Here is a 21,499-nt window from a genome sequence, read left to right as displayed (position 1 = left end):
TGGCAGGTGGCAACCAGCATCAAGGTGAATCACTTCCTGTGTTGATGTTCCACTTCCTGGAGGTTCTGGTTCCCTGTGACGAATCAACTGAGATCAGTTCATAACACTCTGGAGTTATTAAACCAGAGTTTATCTCCAACATTCAGCAGGAAACTGAAACATGAAGAATTCTGAACAGTTTGTTGGATTTGTTCCAGCTGCAGCTCTTCAGGCTCAGGAAGCAGAGGATCATGGGTAATATCCATTCAGTGAGTGGGAGTCAGAGCTAAACTGCAGGGGGCGCTGTTGCTCAGTAAGTTACACTACTTTTAAGTAAAGATGTGTTTTTGTGTCTAAGTGAATTATTCAGACATTCAATGTTTGATTCTTTATCTTTAAATTTCAGTTTCTTTCAGAGCTTTAACCACAAACAGAGAATTTTATAGTTTCAACTTTAAATCATCAGAATCGGCCACGTTCCATTCAGCACAGCTTCCGGCCTCCAGGGGGCGTCGGAGGGGCTGATGTGTCTGATTGGTGGGTGGTGCAGGATGAGGACCTAAAGGAAGACAGTGTGATGGACAAAAGACACAGACGTTTTTTCCCTCAGTTGCTCGTTTTATTATAAAAGTTGAAGTTTCTACTTTGACAGTGAGGAAAGAAAAACTCCCATAATCCTCCAGTACGAAAATAAAAAAACAGGATGAGCGCAGGGCAGGTTTCCATGGCAACACACGGGGACAGTGGGTAGGGGGGGGGTGCAGGAGTAACCATGGTAACAGTGGTGGGGGGGTTACTGTACTGTCCTGTGGACAGTTTAACATCTGATGACACACACAGTGATCCAGCGTGTGTGTGTTTCAGAATGACCTCTGGTCATGTGACACACAAAGTGTCATCAACATGATTATTGATCTTTTCTGTGATTGGTCCCAGAACGTCTCCACGTGTCACAAGAGAAAACGTTTCCTTTAAAACGTGATCCAATAATCAATAATTAAAATGATCAGCTGATTGAAGTCAGACAGCATCCTGTCCCACGTTACCGTGGAGACAGAGGACACTGTCTCCCTCTGTCAATCAGCCGTCAGAGACTCCGCCCCTAACCCGTTAACCGTCTGAAACACACACACGTCCTCTCTCGTCCTCTACTCATCATCGTCGTCCTCGTCCTCATCGTCGTCCCCGTCGTCCTCCTCCTCTTCCTCTCCCCCTCCCCCCTGGGCTGAGGAGCCGGGGTTCCTGGCGTACGTGGTGCCGCCGCCGCGGTACGCCACCATGTCCTGAGAGGGGAGCAGTTTAACAGCCAATCAGAGGGCAGGACTACACACATGCTCACTTTCTCTTCCTGGTTGGTACTTTTCAGTCACATGACACAAACCCTCGTGTTTACAAACTTCAGTTGGCTGTAGTGTGTGACTTCACCACTAGGTGGCACTGGATGAACATGTGTCACGAAGTTGAACCGGTAACGATGATGACGGGGACGTGTTTTAGCCCCGCCCCTCTCCTGAATGACCTCAGAGCTGAAGTGGGAGGAGTTTGAGTGACTCACCCGGTCGTATTTCTCTCGGAGCTTCTGGGCCTTCTCTTCGTACGGCTGCTTTTCGGACTGCGTCAGTTTGCTCCACATCTCTCCCAGCTTCTTGGCACAGTCGCCTATAGACAGACCTGGGAACTGCTGCTTCACACTGGGACGGTACTCGCTGCAGAAGACGAAGAAGGCCGACCTGCACACACACACACACACGGTCAGGTTGCAGGTCCACCCCTGAGGGTCAGAGGTCAGAGGTCAGGACACTTACGGGGGTCGTTTAGGTGCGTTGGGGTCTTTCCTCTTGCGGCCCTTCCTCCCGTAGCCCTTGGGGGGGACGTAGTCACTCATCTCCCGGTTGTAACGAACCTTGTCGGCCTTCGCCATGTCCTCGAAGCACTTCTTATCAGTGGCAGTGAGACCCTGAGAGGACACATAGCAGGGTCACACCAGAGCAGACACCTGTCTGTCTTCATGTCTGTCTACATGTCTGTCTGTCAGTCAGTCTGTCAGTCACTGTACCAGTCTGTCTGTCAGTCGTTGTCTGTGTCTACATGTTAGTCAGTCGCTGTCAGTCTGTCTTCATGTCTGTCTTCATGTCTGTCTTCATGTCTGTCTGTCTTCATGTCTGTCCTACCTTCCATTTCTCTGAACATTTCTTGGAGAACTCGGCGAAGTTGACCGACTGCTCCGGGTTCTTCTTGCGCTGGTCCTCTCGACACGTCTGAACGAAGAAGGCGTACGCCGACGTCTTCCCCTTCGGCTTGTTCACGTCTTTACGCATCATACTGACGGCCTGAGAGAGAGAGAGAGAGAGAGAGAGAGAGAGAGAGAGAGAGAGAGGATTATCATTATTATTGATCCATCAGATGATTATTGATCAGATGACCATAATCAATGAATCTGTGTTTAATGTGAATATATGAGATCAAACTGTATTTTAATATTAAATGATTGTCTCTGTGTTAAACTGGGACTCATGAGTTCATCATGGAAGTTACAACATGTGAATAACAGTGGCCCCGGGCCCGTTGCTGTCACTGGGAATAACAAAGAACTCCTGGGGCTCCATTTTCTCTGCCGGGGAGTCAGGAGGCCGCACGCCGGCCTGGAGGCTCTATCTGCCCGCTACAGCACCAGGACGTCCCGTCGGGATGCGGAGGGTCGGCTACCCGGGGACTGCGCCTCTCAGCCCCGCAGCGGTGAAGCTGCCGCTGCGGGTTCCTGGAGCTGTTAGCTTAGCGATGCTAACGGGCTAGCTCCCTCAGAACAATGGACCACCATTTGCTTCCCGCCGTCTGCGGAGCTAGCCCCCCCATCCCCCTCCGCTAGCACCGGGCTAACCGGCTACAGCCACAGAGCCGGTTCATCACCGACACGGTGGAAACACGACGCCGCCGCGGTGCCTCTCCACGCGGGACATTCAATCTCTAACAGCGGCGCCGTGTTCACACCGAGCGGCCGCGACTGCAACGGAAACATCTGTTTCAGCTGTGACAGCTACGCATTTCCAACGCAGGGCTCCGGCTATGCCCCGGAGAGGTCAGCGTTGTGTGGACTGGACAAGGCTATTTCAAGGCATTCATGCTCCAGAATGGGCGTTTCGTGTTTACAACAACACGTTCGGATCGCAGCCCGGAGCGAAGAGGCGGAGCGGGGGGGGCACGCAGCCGACCACCGACACCCTCCTGCGGCTGTTCGATTCCCGTCTCCGCCTCTTTACGGAGCTTTTATCACGGGATGGACCGGTGAACCACAGACGGCTCATTGTCAGTGGATGAGCCGCTGCGGCAGCGAGCCCGACCCGGTACTCACAGGTCAGGGGGCGGCTGCAGGCGGGGTTCTGGTCCGGGGCTGGTTGGGTTCGGGTCGGCTCTGGTTCGGCTCGGTTCGGCTCGGGTCTGGTTCTTGTTGATGTTCAGACGCTGCAGCAGCGACTGGAGAAGATGCTTCACTTTCAAACTGGGTCGAGCTCGAGCGCGGCCCCGCCCCCCAGCAACGCCCCCGTTGGTTATTCCGGATCGGGGGCGTGGGCAAGGTCGGGCACGGGGGGTGTGGTCAGGCTTGATACTCGCCTCTTATTGGCTGCTTGAACTGTACGTCGAACACCATTAGGATCGTCAGCAGGGCGGGAATCCTGCACTCACAATAGGGCGGGGCTAATTTGTTTCACTCCGTGTGATTGGTCCGAATCGGTGTTTGTCAAATCAGGCGGCCAATCCTCGAGGAGGTGGAGGAGGGGCGACAGAGCGCAGCAGTGAAAGGGAAGAAGATGGAGATCGTTTAAAAACAAATCTGTTCTACTCAAAATGTTGATGCAACAGCAGGAGGCGCTAGTTAGTGTCCAGGCCCCTCCAGTCAGACTCATATCCCATTCCAGATATCACATTCTAGATATCACATTCTAGATATCACATTCTAGAGAGAACAGTCCAGACATCAAATTCTAGATAACACATTCTAGATATCACATTCTAGATATCACATTCTAGAGAGAACAGTCCAGACATCAAATTCTAGATAACACATTATAGATATCACATTCTAGATATCACATTCTAGATAACACATTCCAGATATCACATTCCAGATATCACATTCCAGATATCACATTCTAGATAACACATTCCAGATATCCCATTCCAGATATCACATTCTAGATATCACATTCTAGATATCACATTCTAGAGAGAACAGTCCAGACATCAAATTCTAGATAACACATTCTAGATATCACATTCTAGATATCACATTCTAGAGAGAACAGTCCAGACATCAAATTCTAGATAACACATTATAGATATCACATTCTAGATATCACATTCTAGATAACACATTCCAGATATCACATTCCAGATATCACATTCCAGATATCACATTCTAGATAACACATTCCAGATATCCCATTCCAGATATCACATTCTAGATATCACATTCTAGATATCACATTCTAGAGAGAACAGTCCAGACATCAAATTCTAGATAACACATTCTAGATATCACATTCTAGATATCACATTCTAGAGAGAACAGTCCAGACATCAAATTCTAGATAACACATTCTAGATATCACATTCTAGATATCACATTCTAGATAACACATTCCAGATATCACATTCTAGATAACACATTCCAGATATCACATTCTAGATAACACATTCCAGATATCACATTCCAGATATCACATTCCCGATATCACATTCTAGATATCACATTCCAGATATCACATTCTAGATATCACATTCTAGATAAAACATTGCAGATATCACATTCTAGAGAGAACAGTCCAGACATCACATTCTAGATATTTCAGTGTAGATATAAAAGTCTAGATATCATTGAATATAAAGACACAGACATAATAATATGAATAATTAAATACTGGATGGCTGAGACAAATAATAAATACTTAAAACTGATAATATACAACATGAAGATGATAATATATAACATAAAGATAATTTATAACATAGAGATACATAATGTATAACATATATATATACAGTATATAACATTCTCACTCTTAGCTGAGGCCTGATTCTGTGTAATATTATTTTCAGCACTGGAGGAGCTGTATTTTCTTCCAGTTCTCTCAGTGGACCACCAGGTGAGTATTGGATGCAGTTCTGTCAGATTCAGTTCTTCAGCTCCACATTCAACACCATCTCCCCAGCTCTTCTCCAGGACAAGCTGACACAGCTGAGCGTGCCTGAGCCCACCTGCAGGTGGATCACTAACTTCCTGACCGACAGGAAGCAGCGCGTGAGGCGGGGGAAGCTTGTCTCTGACACCCGGACCATCAGCACTGGAGCCCCACAGGGTTGTGTGCTCTCTCCTCTCCTCTTCTCCCTCTACACCAACAACTGCACCTCCAGCCATCCCTCTGTCAAACTTCTGAAGTTTGCTGACGACACCACCCTTATTGGATTCATTTCCAAGGGGGACGAGGCCGCCTACAGAGAGGAAGTAAACAGCCTGGCTTCCTGGTGCAGCCAGAACCACCTGGAGCTGAACGCTTTAAAAACTGTAGAGATGGTAGCAGACTTCAGGAGGAGCCCAGCCCCCCCCCCCCCCTCACCATGTGCGACTCCCCAGTTAAAACAGTGGAGTCATTCAGATTCCTGGGGACGATCATCGCACAGGACCTGAGGTGGACGGAGAACATCACCTCCATCATCAAGAAGGCCCAGCAGAGGATGTTCTTCCTGCGGCAACTGAGGAAATTCAGCATGCCGCGGAAAGTGATGGTTGACTCCTACACAGCCATCATGGAGTCCATCCTCACCTCATCCATCACCGTCTGGTTCGCTGCCTCCACTGCCAAGGACAAGGGCAGACTGCAGCGGATCATCCGGTCAGCTGAGAAGGTCATCGGCTGTGACCTTCCAGCTCTCCTAGACCTGTTCCACTCCAGGACCAGTAAGAGAGCAGGCAAGATCATCGCTGATCCTTCTCATCCCGGTCACAACCTGTTCCAGAGACTACCGTCCGGAAAAAGGTTCCGGGCCATCAGGACTAAAACCTTGCGTCACCTAAACAGTTTTTTCCCCCATGGCAGTGGGGCTCACAAACAAGCCCCCTGCATCACACTGACTCTGCATCACACTGACTCTGCTGACCCCCCCGCCCCCCACCCACCCTTGCACATAATTTATAACTCTATATTACTGGCACTATTACCAATCTCTGCACCTTAAAACCGCACGTAACTCTTTAACTGTATATACTGTTGTTTTTTTTTATATTGTTATATTGTTCGATATTGTGTTTTTTAATGTGTTGTTTGTAAAGTGCACCAACCACACCAAGACAATTTCCTGTATGTGCAAATATACATGGCATAAAAAGAATTCTGATTCTGATTCTGATTCTGATGGCGCTGTGACAGGGTTCTTGCTCATCTTCTTCTTCTTTGTTCGTGGCAACCGACGTCAAGGCGCAGTGCCGCCACCTACTGCGTTGGTGCGCAATTGCATCATCTTATTTATCTAAGTAAGTAATTAATAAACCGAACATCTTCTCCGTCAGGAAAGAACTACAGCGAATCTGATCAATCGATGACTGATCGATGATCGATTCTCTGCGCAGGACAGATTTGAGCCTCTTGAGTCACCGTAGCTCAGGGGTTTGAGGACAGCGGTCTGATGACGTCACATAGGAGCGACAGGTTTCGAGGAGGAGACGTGAAGTCGTCGCGCGGGGAAGATGAACTCAGAACAGCTATTTGTGGAGCTCATGCACGCGCGTGGGGACTCGGTCAGTGCACTGTCTCACAAAGTAACTGTAACATTAACAGTACTGTCACTGTGGGTAACTGTAACTGAAAGTAACTTTAACAGTGAGCATCTTTATCAGAAAGGAACTGTTTCACAAAGTATGTAACTGTAACAGAAAGTAACTAACAGTACTGTAAGAGTGAGTAGTCGTGTCACAATGTAACTGTAACATTTACAGTACTGTCACTGTGGGTAACTGTAACTGAAAGTAACTTTAACAGTGAGCATCTTTATCAGAAGGGAACTGTTTCACAAAGTATGTAACTGTAACAGCACTGTAACAGAAAGTAACTAACAGTACTGTAAGAGTGAGTAGTTGTGTCACAATGTAACCGTAACAGAAGGTAACTGAACAGTGAGTAACTATCAGAAAGGAACTTTCTCAAAGTAATTATCTGTAACAGTACTGTGACATAAAGTAATATGATCACAAAGTAACTAACAGTGCATGTAACAGAAAGTAGCTGACAGTAGTGTAATACTAACCGAAAGTAACACATGGTGTGTTTACTGACAGTGGGAGGTTTCTGTTCTTCCTGTAGGAGGCGTCCTGGTTGAAACATGTCCTCAGCTTTGTCTCACAGCAGGTGTGTCCGCTGCTCACTGAGCCCGCCCCCGCTGCTGCTGACGACTTATCGACAGGTCAGTCGTCCAATCATCTTCCAGTGTTTGAAGGATGTGTGTTAGTTGGTGCATCTGATGCAGCAGCGACTCAATGAGATGCACGCTGGTCCAAACACAATGCATGCTGGTTAGAAGTTTGGGCTGACTTCATCCAGCGCTGCCAAACTTCACCAGGTCACGTGACCTTAAACATGGCGGGAGCGAGTCTGTGTGTTTACTTCACGTCAGCAGCCGCCAGCAGATCAACACAGGAGCAGGCAGAACCAGTCCAGGTGCATTGAGACGGACTGGAGGCCTGAACCATGAGGCAGGAGCTGTGGTCATCAGGGTAACATTGTGTTAGGACCAGCATGCATTGTGTTAGGACCAGCATGACACCTGATGATTACACTGATTTAATATTTATTGATGGATTGATTTTACTGAATGATATTAATTAATTATATTGATTAACATTGATTGATTTCGAGGATTAATGATCCATATTGTCTAACGATTGATTCGTTATTAAAGATGTTGAACATCAATTTCCTGCTGGGGTGTTACCATGACGATGATGAGGTCACCTCTCACATGTTGTGTTGCAGGAGCTGTGTTGTCTGATGTGTGTGTGTCTCTAAGTGTGTGTGTGGTGAAGACGCTGCAGGAGATCACAAGTGTCACACACACGTTACCTGTCAGTTACAGGTACGACTACAGACATCTGTCACTGTCCTGTGATGTGGACGCTGGTGTCGTGTTTTCAGAACCTTTACATCAGTTACACCAATCTGTCTCTCTTTCTCTATTTCTCTCTTCTTTCTCTCTTTCTTTCTTTCTTTCTTTCTTTCTTTTTTTATCTCTTTCTTTCTTTCTCTTTCTCTCTTTATTTATTGATTAATTAGAGTTTATTTCAGAGGAGTTCAAACTTTGAACATCAGCCACTGACTCAGGTTCACTGAGCTTCATCAATAATTAATTACTAGTAATCAATAATTGAATCACTGCTCACTCAAAGATAATCCAATTATCAGCTGCAGCTCAATAAAATCACACAGAGTGAGACATCTTCTCTGTAGAGGATCTTGGATGTCATCAACACTAAAAAGTTTATATTTGGATCAATAACCTGATCAAAGTTTGGATGTGACAAATGTTTGATTTGACCTCTGACCTGTCTTCAGGCTGGTGTCCATGTCGGAGCTGGTGTCCCAGCAGCACCTGCCCTGTGTCAGTCACCTGTCCTGGAGCACCAATCAGGAGCGAGCGTGGGCGAGGGAGGCGGAGCTCTCTCTACCAGGCATAAAGGCTCTGCCACGGGTCAACTTGTTGCTGATTGGCTGTCTGAGAGAGGGGCGGGGCGGAGAGTGGCGGCTGATGAACAGCAGCGGGAGCGTCCGGTGTGAGGTGAGTCTGTCGGTTTTATATAAATATAACAATTTATCATTTTAACACTGAGTCCTGAGTGTGAGCGTCAGGTGTTGAACATGTGGACGAGTCGTTTTCATGATGTTTCACTGAGTCTGATAAACTGAGGAATCAGAGCAACGAGTCTTTACAGCTCTGATTAGAATCAACACTTTGTAGCAGAACTGAAGATGAGTTAACTGATGGATTATTGTCAGTAATGGTCGAGTATCTGAGGAGAAATATTATATATCAAGTAGTCTTGTTGTGATCATAGTCCACGATCAGGATCCACCACGATCATCGGATGCCTCTAATGTCCACTATCAGGATCAAAGACAATCATGAACTACAAATAAACCTTATCAATATATAAAGAAGATCAGTTAGTGTATATAAGGTCATTTACATTTTTATTAAACTGTCAAATGAAAACTTTATTTTAACAGGAAGTCGTTCTAAGTTGTCCGTCACTTGTCTGTCCCTCTGCAGTTCCTGTCTGTCTCTCCTCACTGGCTGAATCAACTTGTCTTCCTCCCTCACTGGAACTACATCCCCCACAATGCCTTGGGGCAGGCTGAGCCTGGTGGATATGTCGAGGTGATTGGTTCTCCTGTGCTTCTGTCTCCTGGTCCTGAGCAGGGATTGGTTCCTGCTGATGGAAGAGGGGCGGAGCTTATTAAAGCAGTGGGGGTCAGAGAGGCTGCAGCCCTACTGCACATCAGGTAAGTCAGCTGACCTCAGAGCCAGAGGGATTCTTACTTAAAGAAACAGACCAGAGGGAAAAGAGAAAACCTTCAGATGGTTGTAATGTTCAGTTCATGTCCACCATCTTGTTTTCATAACACGTCATGAGCAGTAAAACGTCAAATGTTAACTACTCTTATGATTCTGAAACATCTGTGATCAACACACTCACCAGTTAAACTCCCATCAAGTCCCAAAACCAGAAAAACTAGAAGCAGAAAAAAGTGTTTCAGCCTTTTGAAGCTGTTTGTTTGTTGTTGGTCCAAACTGATCGTGTGGGTTCGTCCACAGCTGGAACAGATTTAGAGCTGAGTCACCGTGGTAGCTAGTGTCTGTCTGTCTGTCTGTCTGTCTCTGTCTCTCACACACACACACACACACACATATATATATTTATATAAATAATAGCGTGTCTCTCAGGGTTCCAGGTCAGAGAGCGTCTGTCTGTGGACATGTGGGCTCAGTCTGCCCCCTGCTGGTCGTGGCAGGAACAACCTTCTTCTGCTTCACTCTGACTGAGGAGAGACACACGGTGTCCGTCCTCGTGAAGGTAGAAAGATCTCAACTCATCGATGTGACACTGAACTGACTCGTGTGTGGACATTAAAACATTGATCTGATTCGACTGTCTGCAGGAGAGCAGCCGGTTGTGGTGGTCTCAGTGTGTGTGTGTCGGTCAGAGTGTGTGTGTGACAGAGTTGCGTGTGTGTGTCCTACGAGGCTGGAGAGGAAACAACATCCTGTGTGTGACCGACCAGTCTGAAATACACACAAACTACACACCAGCACACACACTTATGAACGACACACACGCTAAATCCCAGTCAGACACGCCCCCTTCCAGGATGCTGCAAACTGATGATGATGTTTCTGAGGAGGCGGAGTCAGAGGGAGAATCAGGGAGGAGTTTGAAACAGGCCAGAGTCATCAGTTACCAGGTAAGACTTCACTGAGCTCTGATTGGCTGCCACAATATCAGTTTACCAGTGTAGTTAACCACACCCCCGTCCTCTGATAGGGCATAGTGACCGAGGTGGTTAGTGAAGGGGCGGGACTGTACGTGATTGACAGGAAGGTGGGTCTCTGCCTGGCCTATCAGCCGACTCGGAGGAGGAGCCTGAGAGCAGGAGACTCTGTAGAGGTGAGTGCATGCTGCTCTGTGATTGGTCCTGTAACTGTAACTAACTAAATGTAACTGTAACTGACTGTAGCTAAGTGTAAATGTAAGTCACTGTAACTAACTGTAGCTGTAACTAACTCAAAGTAACTGACTCACTTTAAGTAACTGGTTGTAACTAACTCTTAATGTTAGTAACTATATTTGTAACTAGCTGTAAATGGAGGATCCACAGATCCAGTCACATGACCTCTGAACGTCGTCTGTGTCAAATCTTCTGTTGTTAATAAAGTTTGATTGAATGTCGTCCCTGTAGCTCCACAACGTCCATTTCCTGTACAGGCCCTGTCCAGACTTCCTTCCCAGCATGCTTTGCACATGTCTGCGCTCCAGCATCAGGGTCACCAGCTTCAGCAGGGGGGGGGGGTGTCCCCCTGACACCACCTGTCCAGGTGATGGAGCGTTACCACGGTTACTACTGGAGACAAACAGGGGCGTGTCCGAGTACCTGTGGACGTGTCACCTGAGCTCAAGACTCTCACACAGGTGAGGTCATTGAACGCATCACAGAGGTCAGAGGTCAGGGGTTAGGTCAAGAATGATTACAGATGCTCCGCCCTCTGAGGGCACAGAGGAGTAACTACACCACGTCAACACACATCTGAAACTGTGTGTGTGTGTCTGTCTGTGTGTGTGTGTGTCCAGTCTGGTTCTCAATGTGTTGAAGCAGCAGCAGTGTGTGTGTGTGTTGTCCTGGAAACTGATGGAGTTAATGTGGGGACGAGAGAGAGGACGAATAAGACGGAGAGACATCTACTCAGAGATGTTGGACGAGTCTCACACGTGTCCTGTGACTCAGGTAGAGACCTCTCACCTTCACTGAACCCTATTAATACCTACAGTGTTTCCATGTCTCTACAGTGTGTCTACTGTGTCTCTACAGTGTGTCTACTGTGTCTCCACAGTGTCTCTGTGTCTCTACAGTGTGTCTGTCTCTGCTGTGTCTCTACTGTGTCTCTACTGTGTCTCTACAGTGTGTCTGTCTTTACAGTGTCTCTACTGTGTCTCTACTGTGTGTCTACTGTGTCTCCACAGTACAGCGTGGACCCTGCAGTCCCTCAGTACGTCAGTGTCTCTACAGTGTCTCTGTCTCCTCTGTCTCTACTGTGTCTCCACAGTGTCTCCATGTCTCTACAGTGTCTCTGTCTCCTCTGTGTCTCTACAGTGTCTCTACTGTGTCTCTACAGTGTCTCTCTGTCTCCTCTGTGTCTCCACAGTACAGTGTGGACCCTGCAGTCCCTCAGTACGTCAGTGTCTCTACAGTGTCTCTGTCTCTACAGTGTCTCTCTGTCTCCTCTGTGTCTCTTCAGTGTCTCTGTCTCCTCTGTGTCTCCACAGTACAGCGTGGACCCTGCAGTCCCTCAGTACGTCAGTGTCTCAGAGCTCGTCCTGTCTCTTAAGTCAGGCTGCTGGTCTTCAGTGTCTCTCAGATCCCTGTTGCCTCTTGATGGATCCAGTCTGACCAGTTCTGAGATTAATGCCGCTCTGGCCTGGTCCTTCTGGACTCAGAGGTCTGACCCCCGGGACGACCTTCACATCGGAGACACACTCAGGTAAAATGTGACCTTTGACCTGCCTCGTCTCAATGATAGAACGTGTAAATGAATGAGAACCAACTCATCCTGATTGTTTGAAATGATGAAACCAAAACTGATCAACACAGTTTGATTTCAGAGCAGCACATCACTGAAGGTTAAAGAAAGTGTTATAACATATTTATAAACAGGTTAAATTAAGTGTTATTACATGTTAATATTCAATATTAACTTTAGTACTTGCCCCCTCTCTGCTCTGACAGACAGCGCCCCCTGCTGCTGGTGGGGATCCTGGAGCTTCCATCTCAAATGTCTGAAAGTGAACAAGCTCTGCAGCTCCGAGACGGAACAGCAGCAGTGACCTGCATCGTCACAGAAACCAGTGAGGAAGAGGAGGGAGGTCAGAGGGCGGCCTTCAACACTGCCTGGATCGGTACAACACACACACACACACACACACACACACACATGTACACACACACACACAGGCACGCGGAGGTCAAAGGTTGAATGAATGTGTGTGTGTTGCAGGTTGTCTGGTGTGTGTCCATCAGTTCACCATGGTGACGGAGAGATTCCTCCAATCAGATTTCCCCTCCTGTCAACATCTGGACCAGGAGCAGTTCATCACACACAAACACTGCAGGTACACACACAGACACACACAGACACACACACACACACAATCAAATTATTTCACATAAATAAAATCCCCCCCACCCGTATCCTCTGGGTCTAAATTAATAATATCACATATCAGACGTTTAGAGACACAGACACAAAAACCATAATAAAATTAATTCTCACCTTCCTGTGGTTCACAGGATTTCACATCAGACTAAAATAAGAAGCACGTGTTTCATTCGTAAAGATTAATTTGATAATTGACGATGACTCACTCAGGCTGGTTTTCTGTTGGACAGAGTTTATCTTCAGTTCTCTCTGGACCACCTCCACATCCTCAGTCCATCTGTCTCCATGATGACTCTCCTGAGACAGAGGGGCGTGGCGTCAGCAGGTGAAGAAGAAGAAGAAGAAAAAGAAGAAGGGAGGAAGAGGAGGAAGAAGAGGAGGGAGGAGGCGGACGCCCCCCCCTCTGCCTCCTCTGTTTCCATCGTGTTCAGGGTGGAGCAGAAGGGGGGGTTGGCCTGGAGGAATATGGGCGATGAGGGGGGGGGGAGTTGTACTGGACTTCACAGTCCGAGTTGACGTGATTGGTCCAGTGGTCAGCTGGGGGCGTGACCCAAAGAACGTCCAAGTGACAGACAGAGAGATAAAGAGAGAGGAAGAGAAGGTAAGGACAACAGTACACCTGTTTGGTTTGCAGATCCCATGATGCACCTGGGATTAGTGTGTTACCTCTGTGTGAGTGTGTATCTGTGTGAGTGTGTATCTGTGTGTGTGCACATGCAGGTGGTCCTAGTGTTCTCAGGTGTGTCTGCAAGATGGTTCCCTCTCCTTCAGCCTGGATGCTACTACAGACTTGTAGCTGCTAACGCTCAGGTTCACTCACCTGTAGCTGCTAAAATAAACAGATTTACACTCTGGAAAAATGAAGTTTGACTAAATTCAAAACATCATCACATGACAAACTCTATTTCTGTCAGGATCCCAGTGTTCTGATTGGTTGTGATGGTTCTGGGCGGAGTGGAATGGAGCTGCACACTGACTCCACCCTACAGATCCAATCTGATTGGAGGGTCCACACCCTGACACGCCCACTGCAGCTGCACACTTGCAGACAGGTAAATGACACACACACACACACACACACACACCAAGAGAAGTTAAAGCGTGTTCTCTCTCTCTCTTTGTCCTCAGCCTCTCTCGCCCACAGTCCTGTCTGTCTCTGACGTCCTGGACTGCAGGTAAACACTGACCCCCCCCCCCCCCCCCGTGTGGCTGCTTTAATAAACATGCACTGCACTGATGTGTGTGTGTGTGTGTGTGTGTGTGTGTGTGTGTGTGTGTGTGTGTGTGTGTGTGTGTGTGTGTGTGTGTGTGTGTGTGTGTGTGTGTGTGTGTGTGTGTGTGTGTGTGTGTGTGTGTGTGTGTGTGTGTGTGTGTGTAGCTCAGAGCTGGTTTGTTTTCAGGGTCTGGTGTGTGACAGAATCAGTTTGAACAACAGGACGTCTGAATGTGGACACACACGTACAAACACAGGTAAAAACACACACACACACTTCTGGTCTAATACAGGGTTCCCGTGGGTCTTAACAAGTCTTAAAAAGAAATAATTTGAATTTTAGGCCTAAAAAAGATTTAAAAGTCTTAAATTTGATTTTGATTTAGCTAGGTCTTAAAAATGAATTAAATTAGGAAACGATTTCACGATAACTTGCTCTCCAGTAAATGTGCTTGAGGAAATGTCCGCGCTGCAGAGTCAGCAGTACAGTAATCAGTCCCCCCCCCCCCCAACAATTCGTATGGAAATAAATCAGCATGGAACCATCATAACTTTGCAGCCCCCAGTGAGAACTTATCGGAGAACCCCAGTGTGTTGGTGAGGATGATGTAAGGACTGTACATGAGGAACTTCTTCTTTTAGCCGGTTCTGATTTCGTGCAGCCTCAGAAGTGCAAGTTAACTAATAAAGAACTCTGAAACTACTAATAACACACAGTGATTACTCACGTTGCTCATGGATGCACATACACACACAGACAGCAGTCCCTGTCTGATGGACAGCTGTCTTCTTCCTCTCTTTCTCACGCTACACTCCACTCTCTGTGCTCTGTGCTCTGAGTGCACCCCCGCTCATAGGCAGCCTTTATTTAGTGTCTAGCAACTGAAAACGCACGGAGCAAACAGCATCAAACTAAAAGAGACGGAAACTCTACCAGTGTGTCCACGTCTTGTGTAACTCAATGTGGAAGTGCAGGTTCCACAAAGCCTGGTTGAATAAAAGCATGTTTAGTGGTTACAACCAGTGGGGGGGAATGTTCTGGAAGGCCACAGCACCTTTAGCAAGAAAACAGTTAAACTAGGAACATCGGGGGGGAAAGCTTTAGAATCAAATGCCCAGTCAGAGAAACACAAGAGACGTGAGAAGCCAACAACAAACAACAAGAGACTGAGGGCAAGGCTGGCAGCAAGATGTAGTCTTTCATAGTCATTTTCTTTCATAGTCATTTTCCTTCATACTTTGTTGCCAGTTTGGCCGTGAAATAGATTTTAAATTCTGTTCAAAGTCTTAAAAAGTCTTTAACTTGTTCAAACCTGTAGGAACCCTGGTAACACCAGCTTAACACAGTTGTACAGACTCTTATGTGTGTGTGTGTGTGTGTGAAAGTTTCAGGTGTCCGTCTCACCATGTGTGACCGAGGTGGGAGGAGTCTCAAGGTGTACCTGGACTTAAGCCACACCCCCTACCCACCTGGCCTGTTGCCAGGCAACACACTGAGGCTGTCTGCTTTCCAGAGGAGGTTGTCCAGGTAACACACACTCGTATACACACACACACACACACACACACACACACACCGACCCACACACAGAGCTGTGTAACGTGTGTTCCAGGACAGGAGGTGTGTACTGCAGCATGTTACCTGTCAGCTGCCTCAGTGTCGTCTCTCTGGGAGACTCCAGGTAAACACTCATTTACACCATCAATGTTTTTACCTGATTCGTTTTCCACCACGTGAATTATACACACATGTTCTCATCATTTCATTTCAGATCTGCTCCACTTCCTCCTGCTCCCATCATGCATCTGGGTCCATGGGCTCTGAGGGGGGAGCAGAGTGGCTCTGTGGGTCAGGTCAAAGGTCACGTGGTGTGTTTTCTGTTTGTGCAGCTGCAATGGAGCTGCTCGCTGTGTGGGAGTCTTTACTCTCAGGTAGGTATATATATATATATATATATATATATATATTAGTGCTGTCAGTTAAACGTGTTATTAACAGCGTTAACACAAACCCATTTTAACGCCGTCAATACTTTTCTCGCGAGATTAACGCAGAGCTGCCAACTCTCACACTTTCACTGTGTGACTCACGCTTTTGCATGTTGGTGGTTGAATAAGTCACAATCATTTTTTTTTAAAACATCATCGTATCAGGCCGTCATGAAGTACAAGGTGTGTGTGTGTGTGTGTGTGTGTGTGTGTGTGTGTGTGTGTGTGTGTGTGTGTGTGTGTGTGTGTGTGTGTGTGTGTGTGTGTGTGTGTGTGTGTGTGTGTGTGTGTGTGTGTGTGTGTGTGTGTGTGTGTCCTCCCAGATAGCGCACCGGTCCGGTGAATACACATGGAGTTACATAAACAGATGATCAGGTCTGACAGAACTTTATATAATTTAGTGTTGCAGAGTTTTCCGATACTACAAATGTATCGTGATACTCGGCCGTTAAAAACGTTATAATATTTTATTCTATTACTCATTGATATTTATGAGTGATGGCCGGGGCACAGCAGCTGCTGACTGACCTCAGTTCTACAGTGGAGCTGTTTTATAGAGTTTATACTGAAAAGTTACATTCATAGTTTTATTGATGTAAATAAACAAACCTCTCTCTCTCTCCAGTCTTGTTCCAGTTCTCAGTGTCGTTCGACCACCTCGGTCTTTCAGTCCAAAGCAAAGTAAGAACACAGATCAACACATTCCTCATTCATCACAGTGTTATTATATTAATATTTATATCAGATAAATGTATTGATCACGTTGATGATGTGTTGATCAGATTGGTGATTGACGATGGGACCGGTGAGGCTCACGTCTGGTTCTCAGGTGCTCTGGTTCGTCCTCTGCTGGGATTGGCTGATTCTCAGTGGGAGGGGCTTCAGAGGGCTCTCAGGGTCAAAGGTCACATCAGAGTGTACCCACGTGGGCGGAGCATGGTCAGTGTCACTTCCTGTATGTAGCAGCTGAAGGTGGATCAGTGCTGCGGTCAGACACACCTGTACCTGTCTGTCTCTCAGGTGTGTGATGAAGACGACCCGCTCCTCCACTTCCTGTCGGCCGTGTGCAGCAGTGATGTCGTGTGTCAGCCGCTCACACTCACCTGCAGGAAACACAACAACCAGAGACCAGAGGGTAACACACAACACAGACACACACACACACACACACACACACACACACACACACACACACACACACAGAGTTCAGCCGGAGACCGTTGATGCTGATGTGTGTTTGTTTCAGAGAGGAGGAGATTCAGTCGAGGAGACAGAGACTTCATGACCAGGATGACTCCGCCTCTCCAGCTCACCTGTCTGACTGTCACACCTGAGGTCACATGACTGTATGTGACCTCATGTGACCTCATGTGACCTTTACTTGATGTACCTGGGTTAGGGTTATCTAAGCCTAAGGTTAACCCGATCTCATGTGATCTGAGGTCACCTGACTCCCTCACAGGATGTAGGGTGTTGATCTCCACGTCACCACCAGGTGGAGCCATTTCATGTGTTTTAATGATGTAAATAAAGTTCAGGTGTTATTTTATACCAACTTTCTGTTGTCATGGAAACATGACTAACATGCACATGTGGTTAAATGTAGAACAAATAAATATTTTTACATTTAATTCCGAGGTAAACTAATAAGGTTTGGATTTGAACACATTACATTTATGGACGTATGGAGCAGGCTTCAGCCAATCAGAGCAGAGCCCCTCTGGCAGGAGGACATCTGTCTGACTGCACTGAAGGGACCGATGGACTCCAGTCCTCCATCTGCTGCTCCTGGGAACTGATGACTCAGCAGCAGCTCTTTTTCTGATTGGCTGCTGAAGCTGAACTGAAAGTAAATGTGGGGACATTCTACAGACGCTGCATTCAGGGGCTGCAGGAAAACTTACAGTCCGTACAGTAACTCAGCTATTGGAACTGATCCATTCCTGGTTTCCCAGTGACACCTGAAGGCACCATGTGGTCAAACTGGATCTGTGTGTGTGTTCCTGTCCTTATACACTCCTGATCAAAATCTTAAGACCAGTTAAAAAATTGCATGAATTTGCATTTTGCACTGTTGGATCTTAGGAAGGTTCTAAATAGAGTTTCAAAATGCAAAAAGAAGAAATGGGAACAAGAGCCCAAAAGTTGTGAGCAGGCAATTTATTGAAAACAACAATTTAACTGAAGTAGGCTGTTCATCAGCTGATCAAAAGTTTAAGACCACAGCTCAAAAAAAACAAAAAACTCCTAAAACAGAAATTAAAGTGTCAAAAACTGACTCAGTAATGAGTAGCTCCACCATTATTGTTGATCACTTCAAAAATGCCATCAGGACCATCAAGGTTACATTTGTTCTCTTCAGAGAATAAACCTTTCTTCCACCTTTGAATGTCCCATGTTTGCTGCTCCCTTGCAAAGTCTAAACGGGCAGTTTTGTGGGTTTGAAGGAGACGTGGCCTTTGAAGAGGTTTCTTGTTTTTGAAGCCCTTCCTTCTCAGATGCCGTCTGATGGTTACTGGGCTGCAGTCAGCACCAGTAATGGTCTTAATCTGGGACGAGGATCGTCCCGTGTCTTGACGGACAGCCATTCAGATCCTCCGGCTCAGATCCAGTGAGATTTTTTGGGTCTACCACTTGATTTTTTTGTTCCATAACCCTGAGGATCTTTTAAGAAATGCTAAATGACTGTCTTACTGCGTCCAGCCTCAGCAGCGATGGCACGTTGTGAGAGGCCTTGTTTCTGCAGTTCAACAATCCTACCACGTTCAAAGATGGTGACCTTTTTTGCCTTTGCCATCAAGAGATCTTCACAGTGTGATTACTTGACAGGAAATGACATGGAATCCACATTATTGCACAGATTTTGGCTTTTAAAGGCTGTGGTCTTAAACTTTTGATCAGCTGATGAGCAGCCTACTTCAGTTAAATTGTTGTTTTCAATAAATTGCCTGCTCACAACTTTTGGTCTCTTGTTCCCATTTCTTCTTTTTGCATTTTGAATCTCTACTTAGAACCTTCCTAAGATCCAACAGTGCAAAATGCAAATTCATGCAATTTTTTAACTGGTCTTAAGATTTTGATCAGGAGTGTATCTTTGTGAGCACCCTGTTAATTAAATGGTAAATGGTTTTGTATTTAAATATCGCATTTCAAGTCTTGATAAGCAAAGACTTAGAGGGAGGACATTTTGTCTGGTCCTCACGTCTTCAGAGGACTGTTTGAAGGTGGACATTTGGTTTTAGGGTTAGAATTAAGTTTCGGTCGGAGTTGTGGAAGTGGCTACGGATTGCATTATGACAATGAGAGTCCTCACTAAGATAGAAATACAAGCGTTTGTGTGTGAGGATTAGGAGAGTGCCCCCCCCCCCCCCCTTTAAGAACTCTTGGAGAAGTGATGATGTCACAGGAGCTGCATGAACACATGACGATCAATTATCCAACCATCTTCTTCCTTGTACCCCAGATTACTGCAAAACTCTAAAGTACCACAGTATTTGAAGTACTACAATACTCTGCACTCTGTGCAAACACTCTTCACAAGCCAAAGTGACATTTTATTTTTATAATTGATGTTTTATGTGTTCAAAATCAAGTAAAAGAGCACTTGTCAAGTGTAGCTATAGTATTGTATAGAGTATAGTACTTGAGTAAATGTACTCAGTTACTCTGAGCTGTGGAGGAAGTGATGAAAGGTTCAGATTTTAACAGAACATTTATTGTGAAAAGATTTAAGTTCCATGTAGAAGAATAAAGTTTGTTTAAAGAGTTCAGTGTAGCGGCTGCCTCAGTCTACCTGGACACTGATGACATCATGTCCTCTCTGCGCTGTGATTGGCTGCACTGAGTTAGAGCTCAGCTGTGTGTCTGTCAGTGTGAGTGTCAGTGTGAGTGTCAGTGTGAGTGTGTGTCTGTGAGTGTCAGTGAGCCGCTGAAGAAGATGAAGATGAACGTCCTTGTCCTCTGCTTTGTCCTCAGTGTCTCTGCTGAAGGTAAGACACACTACAGTATAATATAATATAATTAATATTCTGACCTCCTCTGATCTTAATCCTCAACAAGAGTAAAACTGACAGAAATGTGATTCAGACCTTCTAGACCTGTAGCAGCAGAACTCAGATCAGATCTAAATATAACTTTATCACAAAGGTTTGAATCCTCAACGTACAGAGGGCGTCTGTCTCCAGAACCTGAACTGAGATGATTCCTCAGCAGAGGAGCTTGAAGCTGAAGCTCTGGCTCTTCTGCTTTAGAGACTTTAGGGACAACAGCCTGAAATCTGGGAGCTCAGGGCTCTAGTGGTGATAAGGTACTAACAGCTGTTTAAGGTTTGATGCTGACATATTATTAATGTAGGAGAGGAGGAGGATTTAAAATGATCAACTAACTACAGTCAGTTAACTCACCACTCAGAGTTAACTAACCACTCAGTCAGTTAACTAACCACTCAGTCAGTTAACTAACCACTCAGAGTTAACTCACCACTCAGTCAGTTAACTAACCACTCAGTCAGTTAACCAGCTCTTGTGTCTTCAGGTCTACACGAGGACCTTGCTGTTGTTGGATGTTCAGACTCTGATGGTGAGATGGCATATAACCTGGATGGTGAAGAGATGTGGTTCGCTGACTTCATCAATAACAGAGGAGTCGAGCCTCAGCCCAGTTTCATTGATCACATGAGCTTCCAGGAAGGCACTTATCAACAAGCTGTGGCCAATCTACAAGCCTGCAAAACCAGCTTGGGAAACCTTCGTCAGGCTTTGAAGGACTTCAAGCTGGAAAATGGTAAAAATAAACAAATCCTTCTTTCAATACAACAAAAAATAATCCATGTTTACAAATCAATACAATCCATTGTGAGCTGTGTGTGTTAAGTAGATGTTGTTACTGGTGCTGGTCACCAGTTACCAGCCACTGGTTTAAAATAGTCACGTGTTTGTTTTATTTCTGGATCGATAGTTTCAGATCATTCTGCTTCATGAACTGATTCTAAACTTCTGTATGAGACCAACTTGAAGTGGAGAGAAGATTATTCCTAACGTGGTGTTCCTTCACAGATCGTCCCTCCAGTCCGATGATCTACGTCAGAGACGAGGTGGAGCTCGGAGGGAAAAACACCTTGATCTGTCATGTGACTGGTTTCTACCCTCCTCCCGTTCACGTCTACTGGACCAAGAACGAGGAGAACGTGACTGAAGGAACCAGTCTCGATGTTCCCTATCCCAACCAAGATCGTTCCTTCAGACAGACGGCCAGACTGGAGTTCACCGCTCAGCAGGGAGACGTCTACAGCTGCACAGTGTCACACCCGGCTCTGGACCAGCCACTGACCAAAATCTGGGGTAAGAA

General features: G+C 46.3%; 3 protein-coding genes across 4 annotated transcripts in view; 2 read left to right on the top strand and 1 right to left on the bottom strand.

Annotated features, from left to right (window-relative positions):
• Nucleotides 1-352: 352 nt before the first annotated feature.
• Nucleotides 353-3,480, bottom strand: hmgb2b (high mobility group box 2b). The gene is made up of 5 exons (XM_053416756.1): nucleotides 3,329-3,480; nucleotides 2,151-2,309; nucleotides 1,785-1,936; nucleotides 1,535-1,709; nucleotides 353-1,262 (listed from the first exon to the last, which is right to left on the bottom strand). Exons 2-5 carry the CDS (start codon nucleotides 2,298-2,300, stop codon nucleotides 1,128-1,130), a joined length of 612 nt encoding a protein of 203 aa, XP_053272731.1. The 5' UTR covers nucleotides 2,301-2,309; nucleotides 3,329-3,480; the 3' UTR covers nucleotides 353-1,127.
• Nucleotides 3,481-6,619: 3,139 nt separating this feature from the next.
• ctc1 (CTS telomere maintenance complex component 1) lies at nucleotides 6,620-17,784 on the top strand. Its single transcript, XM_053415923.1, is given in 26 exon segments — nucleotides 6,620-6,769; nucleotides 7,332-7,431; nucleotides 8,001-8,100; nucleotides 8,577-8,799; nucleotides 9,292-9,524; nucleotides 9,967-10,096; nucleotides 10,182-10,484; nucleotides 10,565-10,687; nucleotides 10,980-11,209; nucleotides 11,369-11,522; nucleotides 12,062-12,276; nucleotides 12,522-12,691; nucleotides 12,790-12,904; nucleotides 13,182-13,427; nucleotides 13,429-13,552; nucleotides 13,672-13,761; nucleotides 13,866-14,003; nucleotides 14,080-14,126; nucleotides 14,330-14,421; nucleotides 15,557-15,692; nucleotides 15,778-15,846; nucleotides 15,937-16,096; nucleotides 16,779-16,834; nucleotides 16,936-17,092; nucleotides 17,174-17,288; nucleotides 17,400-17,784. Coding segments are annotated over 26 exon segments (3,675 nt in total). The 5' UTR covers nucleotides 6,620-6,718; the 3' UTR covers nucleotides 17,498-17,784.
• Nucleotides 17,785-19,984: 2,200 nt separating this feature from the next.
• LOC128430019 (H-2 class II histocompatibility antigen, A-U alpha chain) overlaps nucleotides 19,985-21,499 on the top strand; it is a 46,333-nt gene continuing 44,818 nt past the window's right edge. The window contains exons 1-3 of one of the 2 annotated variants that reach the window (XM_053415929.1): nucleotides 19,985-20,142; nucleotides 20,687-20,935; nucleotides 21,208-21,492. In XM_053415929.1, coding sequence (XP_053271904.1) covers nucleotides 20,091-20,142; nucleotides 20,687-20,935; nucleotides 21,208-21,492 — 586 coding nt within the window. In that variant the 5' untranslated portion in view covers nucleotides 19,985-20,090. The remainder of the gene's footprint in view (nucleotides 20,143-20,686; nucleotides 20,936-21,207; nucleotides 21,493-21,499) is intronic. The other variant, XM_053415930.1, reaches the window with a different exon arrangement.

The sequence above is a fragment of the Pleuronectes platessa genome, chromosome 23 (genome assembly GCF_947347685.1).
Source record: "Pleuronectes platessa chromosome 23, fPlePla1.1, whole genome shotgun sequence".
NCBI lineage: Eukaryota > Metazoa > Chordata > Actinopteri > Pleuronectiformes > Pleuronectidae > Pleuronectes > Pleuronectes platessa.
Note: the sequence above shows the minus strand (reverse complement) of the source record. Positions and strands in the feature narration are given on the sequence as shown.